Source organism: Nannobrachium achirus (genome assembly GCF_963921795.1).
Source record: "Nannobrachium achirus genome assembly, chromosome: 1".
Classification (NCBI taxonomy): Eukaryota; Metazoa; Chordata; class Actinopteri; order Myctophiformes; family Myctophidae; genus Nannobrachium; species Nannobrachium achirus.
Genome location: NC_137810.1, coordinates 21,224,644 through 21,240,310, shown reverse-complemented (window position 1 = coordinate 21,240,310; position 15,667 = coordinate 21,224,644). Strand labels below are relative to the sequence as shown.

Below are 15,667 nucleotides of genomic sequence, written 5' to 3'. Positions count from 1 at the left end.
TTGTCACAGATAAATACTCGGTCCCCATTTGTTTGGAAAATAGATTAAATAGGCTGTATACATTGCACACAAAACAAAAGTGTCAATGAGAAAGTGCTGAATATATAAGGGGTCATTTTTTGCTTCTGACCCCTTTTTCCTACAATAACCTTATATATGTCGGCTTCACATAATCTGCTGACTTCACACAGCACTTGTATCTTTTAGTCCATAAGTAAGCTATCAAATGGTAGAGAATGTCTACTATATGTGCCTGTATTGGCCTAGGAAAATAATACATAACAGAGAGCCAACAGTGAGAACCCATCACCTTTATAAATTAGTCCTATTCCCTTCTGTAATAAACCTGGAGAGTGAGACAACCACACATTTATCGTCACACCTTCACCAGAGCTTGCGACTATCAGTCGCTAGCTTTGCTTAGACAATATCTGAAATTCTGATCCTCTTCCAGCATTTCAGACAAAAGAGATTCAATACGTTGCTTCCAATAAGATAAGCACAATGCTCGTGTATATTCTGCTAAATTGTGGGTGCCGCATTCAAAAAGGAACCAAAATAAACAACAGCTCTCGAGTCGACATTTAAATCAGATCGGCTACATTCATCGGCATCTCCTCAACAGATGTGTTGTAAAAGGTCTCGATGTCACGTAGAGTACGCTGATCATCCTCAGTGATAAAGTTGATGGCGACTCCCTTCCTACCAAAACGGCCACCACGTCCAATTCTGTTATGAAGGGGAGGAAAACCAAAGTCATTTTAGGTACAAGTAACATAAATAACCAACAAATAACGGTTCTAATTCCTAAAACTGTGATGAAATCTTAAAAATGTGAAAAACGAAATAGATAGTAGATAAAAATGAAGGAAAACCAAAACAAAAATCCCTGTGAGAAGCCTGCTTGAGGCTGCGCTGCTCCTTACAGCCAATGCTACGGGTGGCGCTAGGCTAGAGGAAAGACCATGGAGTCACCAGAATGCAGAATCAGTATGGTTCCCTCCTTCATCAGGGAGCATGAAGGTGCATCACACCCTTAAGGCCTGTCCATACTATGACCGAAACCGCCGTTTTCGGTCAAAAGGTCCTTTTCAACTATAAAATGTAATTCCTCAAAAGTTCTGGAATGCTTTTTCTCCGAACAATAGTTCTGAAATTTGCACTACGAGATGTTGTCACTCGCCGAAATCATGTTCGGTGAAACGGCCAACGTGATTGGTCGGTTGGATCACGTGTGTGTCTCCCCCCCCCCCCCAAGCTACTGTACATTGGAAAGCCTGGTGACGCGAGGCTACTGTAGCCTACATTGCTTTTGTTTTTGCTTTGCGACCTGCGAAAACTACTATACTGTGTGTGTGTGTGTGTGTGTGTGTGTGTGTGTGTGTGTGTGTGTGTGTGTGTGTGTGTGTGTGTGTGTGTGTGTCGGACTGTCGGTGCATGCTCAATGAGCGGCGCGACACGCCGCAGAAGGTCGTCAAAACGACTGGCAGACATTCTCATTATTTCAATATGTTTCTCCTCGTCCATGCCCCTCATCCCCTGAACGAGAGTCTGATACAGGCCATCCTGGGGACTTGTCGTATTTAGCGGGCGGACATACCACTGACGGCTAGATGTGATCGCCTCCTCCTCCACCTCTGCCTCCTCTAACATTTCCTCCTACTCCATAACCTCCACAATACGTGCCACCGCTTCCAACTTCCAACGTGCCAACCGAACAGGAGCGAAGTATGAACATCCGACGCTTTTTTTTCGGAAAAGATAAAAAATAAAAAAGTTTATTTTTCAACCGAAAAGTTCGGTTCTGTCGAAGTATGGAGATGCCTTTAGAGTCCCACCATTATGGAGCTAAAACCTCCCAGCTCAAATGTCTCAATCCACAGGCTGGGCCCTCATATCTGGCTGAACATTTTACTATAGACTATACTCCGGTCAGAGCATTGAGGTCTGCCAACCAGCTGCTCTTGACTGTTCCCAAGGCTAGGCTGAGGTGCAGGGGAGATGGTGCTTTGCTGCTGCAGCCCCACACTCTGGAATAGCCTGCCCTTAACCATCAGAAGTGCCAGTGAGTCCATTGAGGCGTTTAAGTCTCTTCTCAAGACTCATTTCTTTTCATTGGCCTTTGATCACAACTGAGGCTACTGTACACATTTTATTTCAGTTGTGTTTTTGTTACTATGTGGGGCACATGTAAAATGTTTTGTTGATACTTTGATTTGACTTATTTCACTTCAATTGTGTTTTGATGCTATGTGGGTGACATGCATAATGTTTTGTCGATGCTTTGATTTGACAGTGTACAGCACTTAAAACACATATGGTGCCAACCCCGAGTTTCCCGAGTTTGTATTGGTACCAATGCTGTGCCAACCCCGAGTTTCCCGAGTTTGGGCCGTTTTTGAAGATTTTTTTTTTTTTTTTTGTCAATTTTTTTTTTCAAAAATGTTTTTTTGGACCTCCAGAAATGTGTTAGGCATGATCGCGATCGCGAAATTGCATGTTTAACCCCCATACCAACCCATTCTTTCAAACATGGCAGCCATGTTTGTTTACATCTGAAGAAAACATAATGGCTGGTAAATCATGAATGCCTGAACGGATTTCCAAGCGGATTTTTTTGTTTGAAAGCTGTGAACAGTGGGCACACACGTGGTGCATCATCTAGGCATGGGCGTGCACGATCCGTGCACTATAAATTACATGGAAGTCTATGGAGACCATGGCATCAAGGGACATTGAAGAGAAAAAATCATGGCAACAAAAAAGTTAAGTCAATATCGATTGTTTTAAATGTGCTATATACATAAAGCTTGATTTGATTTAAAGTTAATCTTACGTTCACTGAAACCCCAGTCAATAGATATCATGGCTAGTAACAACCAGGGAACCAATCGTCCATAAGTGTTTTTACATACCTAGCAATGAGTAATCTAAACTGGCACTGATGGAATTTACTTATATACCGGTAATCTAATAGCTGACCAGTTATTAGTTGTGTTTGGAGAGAGTTCAGAAGTATAGATCAAACTATGATGATAGAAAAGCATTTAGTTTTTTCTCAGAATGGAATGTAAACATTTCACCTCACCTGTGGATATAATTCTCTCGGTTTGTGGGGAGGTCATAATTAATGACCAAAGACACTTGCTGCACGTCAATGCCACGGGCCTGCACACAAACCAAATGAAACATTAGGACTGCTGAAAATATGATTTTCTTCAGACTTCTTCACGTTTAAAATGCAGAGTAAATTATACATGCATGTTTATGTGTCCACATTTCAATTTTAGAGAATATTCATAATCTGGGTGTTGTAGCCCAAACACTATGTGTGTGTATGTGAAGTTGAATCCAGCAGGAGTGTACCAGCAGATCAGTAGTGATGAGGACTCTGCTGGATCCGGATCTGAACTCTCTCATGATCACATCTCTCTCCTTCTGGTCCATGTCTCCATGCTGAAAATACAACATCGTTGTTACTGACTTTAGTTTATTATGTGCTCCTCTATAGCTCACTGGTTGGTGCTAGGCACTGACACTAACGGGGAACAAACGGACATAATTAAAATTGAAACAATTCAATTCACAAATCAAGTATCAATTGAAACTGACATAAACCACTTAAACCCTATGACCAGGGCCCCCAGGGGTCTATACTTGGTCCCCTCCTTTTTCCACCCATTATTTTTTCTTTTAATCTTCACCAAATATCATCTCTGAAAACAAGCTCAGAACGGGACATGAGCTTATAGATCAGCTATTTTCACCGAAAATAGCTGATAAGTGTTCACCGAATGTTCATATTTTATAACATGTCTAGAATAGGGAGTAAGAATAAGGAATACGGTTCACGTTGTTAAATCATTCACCAGTGCAGAGACGGTGAAGTCCCTGGCGTGCATTTTCTCTGTCAGCCAGTCCACCTTCCTGCGTGTGTTGAGGAAGATCACAGCCTGGGTGATGGTCAGCGTTTCATACAGATCACACAGAGTGTCCAACTTCCAATCCTGGTAACATGTAGGCGGGAGAGAAGTTACTGACTGCCAGATTGATCTGGCAATTTGGTGTACTAATACTGGCATCATCACTGTCCAGACTGATGAGGGCCAATTCAAGACAGAATTACTTTAGCAGAGGAAGGTCACTGTTGTCTGATTGAAATCAGTAACAATCTAAGTATCAGAGTATCACAGTATTTATATACTAAGTGTATATCAACGATTGGCTTGAACATAACCACCTCATCTCTACTGAAGCTAATACGCAACTGCTCAATTTCCTCTTCTCGGTTGTTCTTTAAAAACCCTCCCTGCTTCTTCTATACTTTCCTCACCTCCCTGTCGACGTTGATGTAGAACTGCTTGATTCCCTCCAAGGTGAGTTCCTCCTTCTTGACAAGGATCTGAATGGGATCTCTCATGAACTTCTTGGTCACCTCCAGCACCTCAGCAGGCATTGTGGCTGACAACAGCACCACCTAGAGGACAGCCACAGGATTTATTAGGACTAGTAAAGAACTGTGCTAAGTCAAGTGTCTTTAATTGTTTAAGGGCAAGGAGTACATAGCTTTAGCAATCACATTTTCCCCCTTCAAGGAGGTCGTACTCAAAAAAAGAAAAAAGAAAGAGCCAAGAAAATCCCAACAAAAGCATGATAGGCTAAATGGTTAGCAACCCATCTCATGGATCTCATTTTCCAGCATCCACACAATATACATGCATAATGGCCTGGTATTTGCCTTTCTGGGCCATTTTGCTTGTTAATTAAGGACACAATGGGCACTCATGTAACTCATAGTTACACCTGTAAATTGTGATGTGACAAATAAAACTGATTCTGATTCTGAAATGTATTTTAATAAATCACTTGCAATCAGTGTAGAATCCACATACACATTTTCATTCCAGCTAAACATCTCCTTATTGGTTGGGCTCTACACTGTAATAATTGAGTCTAGCACTCCAAGTTTGACAATTCATACTGTAGAATACTCCTTTTGTCTGAGACAGTCCAATAAAACGTGTTTTATCAACTACTTCCCAAAACCACATGCTAACCTGCAAGCACATTCAGGTGAAATAGCTTGTTGACATCACCAGCTCTAGTCAACTGGCTTCTGTCTTTGGGAGAGTTCACAAACACTGACTAGGTGTTACTATAGCAATGTAATGGTTCGATGAGCAGCATTCTCCCATTAAAAGGACAGCAAAAATGTATGTGTACAACTCATGGGCATGCCTTAATCTCAATTACATATTGTACATTGACTGATTGTTGTGGAGGCCAACAAAAGAAGAACCCATGCTCGGACCATGCTCGTTCTCCTCTGCAACACTTCTTTAGGAATCCCATGAACAATTAACACAATGGCAGAAGACAGCTAAAGAAAGAAAGATTGTCAGTACCAACTCTTCTTCTGTGTCCAAAGTAACACAAAAGCCCAAAATTAGGTCTGTGCACATTACTGAAATCCAGGACTGCCTTTTCAAATGGAAATAAAACAGGAACTATTCCCCACCTTTTATCATGCACCCACCGACAAAGCCTATTACCACCATCCAATAATATGAATAAACAGGCTGAAAAAGAAGTCTTGAAAAAGAGGGAAAAGAAAAGAAAATCCAACTTGAGTGAAAAATCAAACTCACTTGGATGCTGGTTGGCAATTTTTGAAAAATTTCATAGATCTGATCCTTGAATCCACGACTCAACATCTCATCGGCTTCATCCAAGACAAACATCTTGATCCGCTTAGGAGCTGAGCAACAGAATGAGAGGAAACCATTTGTTGGTAACCAGCTGCACTGCATTTTGCCAGATGTCATCTCTCAAGTACTGTAAAGTCACTTGTCACACTCCTGGCTTGTAATATGCAAGTCTATGTTATTCAACTGATTAAAACGTGTCTGTCACCTCATGAGCAGGGTGTCAAATGTTTCAATGGGTACTAAATAAAGTAGTGGTGTGGTGACTCCTCGTCTTCTACACTATTGATGGAATACTTTATTAACACGATTATTAAGAGTATAGGAAGTAGGCTACAGCCAAAGCCATTAAACTCAATTCATCAGTACATGACCGGATTGACCGCTGTACTTCACCACTCCAGGAATAGTACAAGAACTGGAGTTGATTACTTTGCAGGGATCCTACATTTATTGTTGTTTTCTTTAAGCCGTTTTCCCCCAAATATACTGGAATATAATGGGTTTGTCATTATTGTTAGGGAGTTGTTCAAGTGTGAATAAGTACCGGGCAGGTCTAAAGGACTGCTCCACCTATTACCCATTATCTAATCGATTTACACAATTTTCTCATCAGTTTTGAGCGTTGAGTGTATTCCTTTTGCATGCCTTTAACTCAATTAGCGCCGATCCCGAGAATACTCGTGAAAAATACTCGAGTAGCACATGCTGCCGATCCCGAGTATACTCGTGAAAAGTACTCTATTACTGTAACGGCGGTTCTCCTACCCTGTTGGTGCGCGGAAGGTCCTGACACGATCGCCCTCGCCGATTCATCATCATCACGGATCCACAAGCACAAAATAGTAATCCCATAACATTGAGGCAGACGGGGAATCTCATCTTTAATGTCCATTATCCCGAAACAACACTTTCAAAGGGAGGATGGCAGTAGATTCTCGCTTATATAACACATGTTGAAAAGCACCGATCCGCCATTACACAACAGTATGTTGATGACGAGCGATTCCGGTGAAGGACGTGATGACGTCAAACCGGAAGTGTTTACGCTATGGATTTCTGGCCTTCAAAATAAGACAACGGTCGTGGATGCAGCCTGCGGGAGGCACGCTGGACATTTTAATCCGTTAATTTCTGGAGCAATAAATGAGTTAAAAGTCCCATCTACATATGATCCACAGAAACCCTGAGTTAGAATAAATGTTACCGTTTACAACAGGTTGGTGGGAGAACTCAAGTACTCGTTCTAAACCTTAGTATTTGCTTTTACAAAAACATGGGCATAAAGAGAATACTTAAGACTATGATAGGCAATCTCTCAACACGTCTTATACAAGCACATTCTGGCACTGATGTGAGTCTGCAAGACCAGAGTAGATTACCCAGTTAATCTCTAAAACGATAACCAATAAAACATGCATCTTCAAAGCTTTGTAAAGGTGAGGGTGTTGGCGATCTGCTGGATCTTAGGGAGCCAGAGTACAGTGTCCCTTTGAGGAAAACAATCACAGAGTGGAGATGTTCCATGGATTAAGGTATAATAACAACAGAACCTTGGACTTCTCTTATACAGGGTCATACCAAATCACGTCACTATATAGAGAAAGAAACATGGTTCTGATGATTGGCATACAGCAGCAAACATTGCTGAACATTTACAAAAAGCCATTGATAAGTGAGGCATCTTGGTGTGTATAATAATTCAAAGAAATATGGGCTACATACACGCTGAAAATGTAATTAAATAGTTACCAGGGCAAATAAACTGATGGACCGTCGCTCATCTCCATCATCAAAACTACCACTTTGTGAAGTGGCTTATATGGCAGGTTTAACATTGCAAATGCAAAGGCTCCCTAATTCAATAAGATATTGAGTACTCACTATTGATTTTGTTTTTCAAACAGGACAATTAGGTCAAATGCAAATTCCTATTTGTTGCATTGTGTTTGGCTGTTTTGAGCAGGGACAGGAATTGTCAGGGAGCTCCCCATTGATATTATATGAATTCTTAGGGTGCTGAATGGAATCACCATGATATTGGAATTCAATGTTGTGATTGTAAAATGTGCTATATAAATAAAGTGGTTGGATATCATATGTAGTATAGCAAAATGTTTCATAAGAGAATAAGCACGTCTGAAAAGTTTTTAACAAACTTAGGCCAGGTATGTTTTCCAGAATAATCAAAACGTACAGGACAGGCTCCGAGCTCAAGCAATAGATAACATAGAGCCAGATGTGTCTGCATGTTGGTCGCATTACCAAAGTACTAAACTCTGTATTGACAGAGTGTACAGGATTAGGCATACAGTATCAAGATTCACCTCTTCATTGCCAGTTTCACTGACTCGTATAGAAGCAGAAGCGTATGTGTTGTTTCAATATTATAATTTTACCTGCTTTGCACAATTAAAACAGACAATGTGACTGCAGCTGTGTGACAGAAAAAGGTTAGTTTAAGAGAAGCATTTTGACTGATCAAATCATACACCACAATGGCATTACACGAACAGTATACTTATACTGTACGTATGTTTATTTAATGTGTGTGTGTGTGTGCGTGTGTGTGCATGTGTGCATGTGTGTACGTGAACGTTTGTGCGTGTTATGTAGTTCAATTGGTTGTGTACTTACAGAGGAATCTCCTGTTAAGCATATCAAAGACTCTCCCAGGTGTGCCGACAATGATATGTGGTGCCTCGGCCTGAAGTTTCTGCATCTCGTTACGGACATTGGTTCCTCCGATGCAGGCATGGCATGTTGCTCCCATATAGTCACCCAGGGCTAGGATCACCTTCTGAATCTGTGACATAAAGTAACAAACAATATAAACGTGTTAGGGGAGTAACGGTTTACAAGATTCAGTGTTCGGTTCGGTACAAAGGCATCACGGTGTGGTCATTTTTTTATACAGCAAAAAAGCAGAAATGCCGGAGAAATCACCTTGATTTTTAAAATGTGTTATTTATAAAAAAAATACTAATACAATTAATATAAAGTATGATCTTTTTAACTTGGAACAATAATGGAGGTATACCTGACCCATCTTCCGGGGTGCCTTCTTATGGCACATATTATGAAAACAAAAAAGTAAATGTAGTATTGTGGTTAAAAACTAATAAAAAAGAGCAAACAATGATGTTTTTAATGGGCTTGTGAAGGAATAGTGTAAAGGTGCTCAATTACATTGCATGTTCATAAATCCTTAGTTTTTCACTACAGAGTAGGCTCTCATATCTGCTGCAGTGATTATTTTGCTGACTGCCAAAATGCTGTGGGGAATGTACGGTATGAAGCGCATCGGTTACTCCTTTTTGAGACACTGGGGGGACACTGGGGTGACGTAACCTACTCTTGTCTAGTCATCCAGTCTCTTGCAATCACCCTCATAATTCACAGGGAACGCAAGCCTGGCTCCAGATCATAGACCCTGCTGAGATAATCAGGCTAAGGGAACGCTAGGCCTGCTGATGTTCTGTTTCTGGTCTCTCTATCTGTCATCATTAGCATACCCTAGGCCTAGGGGACACGGGGAGAACACGCAAACTCCACACAGAAAGCCCCCTTCACCAACCCCACCTAGAGTATGGGCACTGATGACATGTGTGATAGTGGAAGATAATGCCATTCTACCAAGTCCTGAAAAAGATGCACTGTGATTGTCAGTATAGTCACTTTGAGGCTCTTTGAGTGACAGTTGGGGCAAACGCTCACCCCCAAACAATGGGAGAATTGCGTTATCATAAAATATCACGCTGATGATCATAACTTTAATTAAAGAAAGGCAGCATGTGAGCTTTACTGTAGAGGATGTTGTTGGCTCTTGACTGGAAAACTGTCAGACAGACTATAGAGGCCCAAACAAAACAAGTTGTCAAGTTGACCTGACTGTGTGAAACCAGCTATTAGGTTTATCATTGTGATTTGGAGGTTTGGTGAGTGGAAATACCTCAGTTTGTGTCGGAACCTCCGAGAACAGTCCACATTGGCACTGATCATTTTCATAACATGGCAGATGGCTGATATAGAGCAGTGTTTCTCAAATGGGGGTATGTGTTACCCTAGCGGTACGTGGGGGTACTGAAGGGGGTATGTGAAAAGAACTAGAAAATGGGAATGTATTTCACTGTTATGGTTAATGATAAAACATTGACAGACTTTGCTCATCTGTACATTGTTAACCCACATTTCATCAATAACTTACTTGACTAATGCAACTGTTAGACTAATGTAACTGTTCAATAGAGAGCAATGTTTATTTGCCATTATGCTGTTTTATTTTGAACATATTGGCATTGGAACTGGACTTTTGATGTCGATATTTTGAAAGCAAAAGGCTCCCGTCAGGGGAAGGGGGTGCTTGTCTTCAGAAATCAGTATAAGGGGGCACTGCAGCCAAAAAGGTTTGAGAACCACTGATATAGAGACTCCTGCTGTTTGTATCGCTGTGTAAGCGACTGTGCTTTACCCACGTTAAATGTCTAATTTGTGTGGGTGTGTAATATCTACTTTTAGATGGATGTTAGTGTAATATCATTGTGAGATCCATCCACCATTCTGCGGCCCATATGTTTTTTTAATGAGAATGGCTTTGAAGTGAAGTTTATGGGAGGAAAGGGAGGAATCTTGCCTGACTGTCACAGTCTCAGCATGATTAGACGCACTCTCTGCCTCACTTTATCTTTCTCTCTCTCGGGTACATGCTGACCAAATTCTTTTTATGGTTCGCACATATCTATTTTTAGGGGCAAATGCAGGTGAAATACTCTCCCTTTCTGAGAAGCTCTGCTGCTGATTCAACATACTCAAACAGGGGATCTGGCCTGGCTAATCCCTGACTATCTAAAGTCAGACTATCTGTTGTGCTATTATCTGTGTGCCTAACTGAGTGACTCTGTGGCCTACCTGCTGTGCCAGTTCCCTGGTAGGAGCGAGGACCAGGGCCTGCGTGTAGGATTCCTTGTCCTTGTCAATAATGTCCACCTGCTGCAGGATGGAGATGGCGAATGTTGCCGTCTTCCCTGTTCCTGATTGGGCCTGGGCAATGACATCATAGCCTTGGGAGTGGGGGAATGGAATAAAGCAACAATTACAGTGGGTGTGGATAAATTCCTCCCATTGCAAGTTTTAGACTGGTCTGGATGTCCCCTTTAATATTGATGACATCACATATATGGGCATAAAAGGGGCGCGTGACATGAGGCGTGACTGACTCACTGACATGAGCTGGCTGTTTTCATACTAACTGCGACCTGACGGTTGCAATAAGTATTTCATGGCCTGTCCATTTTCCATGGACATATACACATGGAGATACACACAAGCTATGTATTGGAGTGCTTAGCACCGCTCAAAAACCTTTCTCAGTGATGATTTTGCAAGAAACTGCATGTTTCAGGCATACTAGCATTTGGGTTAGGGTTAGGGATGGAAAACAGTTGCACAAGATAAACCCTATATACAGTAAATCATTTGAAGCGGTGTCCTCCAGGGGCGTATACTGTACTAGACGTTTTCCTTTTTTTCCCTCTATACCAAATTTCTTTGCCAACAATAGCTCATCTACAAGCTCACAACGTGTCGCAATGTGCGCTTGTAGATCTGCTATTTTCAAAAAGTCCTTGTCTATTATGACATGACCCAGAATAGGCCCACTAGGGTTCATGTGGTTAATCCTATTAACAATGCATGAGTATTATTCATCAACCAGCCACAGTTAGACTGAATCTCCAGTGCCAGTGTTTAAAGGTTAATGCTGTGTTTGTGTTAGCCTCAGTTTATTACTCACTACTTCATTCCACACACACACTTGTTTTTTGCACAATAGTTCCAACTGAGTGTACATGAATGTACATGTATTTGTACAATGTATTGTACATGTTTCTTTACCTTTAATGCATGGAATGATAGCCCTTTGCTGGATGGCTGATGGCTTCTCAAAACCGTAGGCGTAGATACCCCTGAGAAGAGTCTCCCTCAGGTTCATGTCATCAAAGTTGTCTGTGATCTCAGTCCAGTTGCTCTGAAAAAGACAAATATACACAGAATGTTAAGTCAAAAAGGTCTGTTAACATTTGTACAAACCTTATGTATGATCCATACATAAATCATCTCTCTCCCTATTTCCCAGCATACAGCCGTACACAGTAAATCCTCAGTGTTAATTTAGCCATTTGTAATTGTAACTCAGGTCCATTTGACCATTTGGTTACCTTTGTACAGTCTCAGGGTTAAAATGAAGAGGATTTTACGGTGTGTAGAACAGGACAGCCATTTGATACTGTATCAACTATCAAGTCAAGTGTCCTTCTGACAATTGCAAGTTTCAGAGGTTGACAATCCATTTTCAACTTTATCTTGAACTTCATCTACATTACCCAATCATTTAATTGGTAAATAATCAATTGGGCACCATACATTTCACCCGGATTTGAATGGCTGTCTATCTCATGAAGAGAATTCTTATTTTGAAATTGGCATTAGCATCATCTATGCAGACATCATCCCATTTTCAATCATTTTGCTTCTACTCCACCACTGGCTGCTGCTTACATCGCAGCAGCAATGGCAGCGGCGCTCTCTACAGGGGAGCGCTCAGGAAAAACGGTCTATTGCTGACTGTGTGTCCATGTGTTTACATTGTATGTATAACTGGTTTCAAGAACACACTGCACGGCTACTCTAGTATTCTAAGAAGAAAACTAGTATATTACAAAAGTAAATACTGTACTTAAATAATATTAGGATAGTTGCTTACCTGTGTTGCTTCTACTCAGTACAATTCTCAGTGTTAGGTAATTTATGCATCTGTAACTAAGTGGATTTGGTTACATTTCTACACTGACTTGAAGAGTTAAATTAACATTTGCAATATTCTTACAGTATGTTATAAGAGTGGCTTTAAAATGTAAAATGTGTAAACCTATAGAATAAATTGGAGTAACAGTTATATATTTATCACTAAAAATAACAAAACAGTAAGTCACCAAAAGACGTGGAAATAGCAACATTCTCCCCCCAAAAATTTAAAAGCAAGACTTTGACACATTTTTATTTATTTAAGCTACATCAGGCTAACATGTTTCAGCCAGAGCATTCTTCAGAACTCTGACGAAGACTTTGTTTGACATTTTTGGAGTGTCATTTCTTTTCACTTCCTTTGGTGATTTTCCTGCTGACTTGTAGCTGACGACCCACAGCCACATCCTGGTGCATTACAGTGGTGTTTGTCAAGCCCAGGGGCAGTAGGATTAGGATAAGATAAACCTTTATTGATCCCCAGAGGGAAATTCAGGTCTCATGGTAGCAACAATAGTTAGAATGGGAGAACATAGGAGGGAGGCAATAGGTTAGAGCAGGGGTGGGCAACTTTGATGATGGAGAGGGCCACTATAGTATTTCCACACTCACTCCAGAGGGCCGAAAACCTCTTATCTCTGTATTTTAACTTTTTTCATAATTAATGTCCTACTTCGTCATTCTATGTCACACAAGAATGAGCAGAAACTTTGCAAAAATAGCTCAATACGTGTCACGCTGCGGCTATTTGTGATATTTTTTAATTGCAATCCTGAAATTTTTTTTGCTATTTCTTTTTACTGGAATCCTGAAAAGTAAAATGTTATTTAATTCCAAATGTATTTAGTTATAATTATGTTAACTTTGTGAACTTCAATACAAATCAATCAATCAATACATACTAGTGATATTACTGCATTTCCACCCACCGTCTGTTCAAGCTATGGGTCCATGATGACCATATACAGTACACACACACACGCACATGCACACACACACACACGCACACACGCGCGCGCACACGCGCACACACACACACACACACACACACACACACACACACACACACACACACACACACACACACACACACAGAGGATCTACAGCCCTTCAACAGTGAGTATCTGGATGAATATACGTAGATTCAAAAGTGTATGCGTGAAAATAACTACAGGATGGAATGTAATGGTAAGCAATAACAGGTTTGTGCAGGTGTGCACTTCAGAGCTCTACTTCAGAAGATTACACTACATTCTAACCAGAAGGTGAACTGTGTGTGTGTGTGTGTGTGTGTGTGTGTGTGTGTGTGTGTGTGTGTGTGTGTGTGCGTGTGCGTGTGCGTGTGCGTGTGTGTGTGTGTGTGTGCGTGTGTGTGTGCATGTGCATGCGTGTGCTTGCTTGTGTGTTTACGTCCCAGGCAGTTGCATAACTGGTTTCATACCTAAGAGCTGAGCAGTAGCCTACAAAATGATATGGTTCATGATACAAATGTAATTATATTATAATGCATGTGTAATCATATTTTGTTTTGCATATCAAATCAATATCATTTCATTTTATATTATTACTTTAAACATTGGTACATTTTACATTTGAGATGTCATGTTTGAGTGTATGTTGTGCTGCACCTCAATGACACCATCAGGCTCCATCCCATCGGGGCCTCCATCATGGTCTCTGTCTTTAGAGCTTCCAGGACAAACAAGGACAAGTAAGGCATAAGGCTTGGACACATACAGTACAGTACATTTCAGGGCAGGCCACAGTGGCTTATGACTTCCTTAGCAGCCATATAGCTTTTAAAACGATGCAAACACTGACAGATCCTGGCTACCACAGCCCCAAATTACCATGACCTATTAAACACTGTTGTAGACAGATGGGAATAAACTTTCACAAAGGCACAACAAAGAGATTCAGTTCACACATTTCTCATTTCATTAAGCATTTCATCTTTTCTATGAGGATCAGGCTAGGGATGAACGATATGAAAATTTCATGTCACGATTATTGTGACCAAAGAAATGTAGGCCTATGCGATAATCAAAATAAATATCGTCAACATCCATTATCCTATCCTGGGGCGGAACAGTTGCCAAAAATAGCAGAGCTTGTGGATTGGCTATTTTTGGCAAAGATATTTTGTAGAGAGTGAAAAAAGACTGTATCTTACGTTATTTCCAGGTCCGTTTTACATTAAATGCAGGATTAAATGCAGCTCGGCAAATAAAATGTGAATTGATCCCAGTGCATGACGGATAATATTTCACGTTAAATTCAAATCTCCACGATCATCACAACCAACAATAATAACGAGTATCGTCCCATCCCTATACGCACTATACATGAACGAGCTGTAGGACGCAATATGTTATTGACCTGGCTGCTGTCCATGGTCCGTAAAACACAGTGTTGTTGTGCGTGCACGTTATGAACACAGCACAGACAGCGCATAGTACTGTTTCACTGTGATGTTATTCATGCAAACACATAATGTGTGCATGATGATAATGTTTTTATTTACCTGTTGTAATCCGCAGAATCGCTTGACATGGTCCGACCAAAGCTACAGAGCTCGATTAAAGAGGAAGCACATCCTTCAGGCACACACAGGCACTTCAGCGCGACCAGCCGGAACTACGGTTTCCGTAGCATCTGGTCCATAGCGTTAGAAGGAGTCCTCCTCAACGCTATGTCACCTATGAGGCCTTGTGCCCCAGGACAGGCTGCGCACCTTCTTGTCTATAGTAAAAATATAAAATACAGTTTCGCTACTCACCAAAACAAAGGCGGCTTTGTGGAGTTGAAAGCCTATTGTCCTTAGTGGGAACACTCTGAGCTCCCCTCCTCACGTCTAAAATACACATTTTTAGCCAGAAAAGAAAATATTTCACCGGAAGACAAAATCTGGTCAATGGAATTTTCTATTGACAGGATCTGTAGAGGGCGGTGTGGAGTAGCTAAAACCTCCGGTGAAATGTTTTCTTTTCTTGCCAAAAAAGTGATTTTAGACGTGAGGTGGAGGGCTCCGATTGTTTCCACTAAGGAAAGTAGGCTTTCGACATCTTAGAACAGTCTTTGTTTTGGTTAGTAACGAAGGTTTACTTTTTATTTTTACTACAGACGAGAGGCTGAGCAAGGGCTCATCACTGACATAGCGT

At 41.0% G+C, this 15,667-nt stretch overlaps 1 protein-coding gene across 2 annotated transcripts; it reads right to left on the bottom strand.

Moving 5' to 3' along the window:
• Positions 1–584: 584 nt before the first annotated feature.
• On the bottom strand, positions 585–15,095 carry LOC308284886 (eukaryotic initiation factor 4A-II-like; the record flags this gene model as incomplete). Of its 2 annotated transcripts, none has more annotated exons than XM_080725610.1 (11): positions 585–729; positions 3,089–3,168; positions 3,367–3,456; positions 3,870–4,007; positions 4,334–4,477; positions 5,649–5,758; positions 8,343–8,511; positions 10,614–10,765; positions 11,598–11,730; positions 14,135–14,195; positions 15,031–15,095. In XM_080725610.1, the coding sequence occupies 11 exons, from the start codon at positions 15,057–15,059 to the stop codon at positions 585–587; spliced, it is 1,251 nt and encodes a 416-aa protein (XP_080581736.1). The 2 variants fall into 2 exon arrangements, with proteins under 2 accessions (XP_080581736.1, XP_080581737.1); XM_080725611.1 differs by having other exon boundaries at positions 14,135–14,183; positions 15,031–15,059.
• Positions 15,096–15,667: the final 572 nt, after the last annotated feature.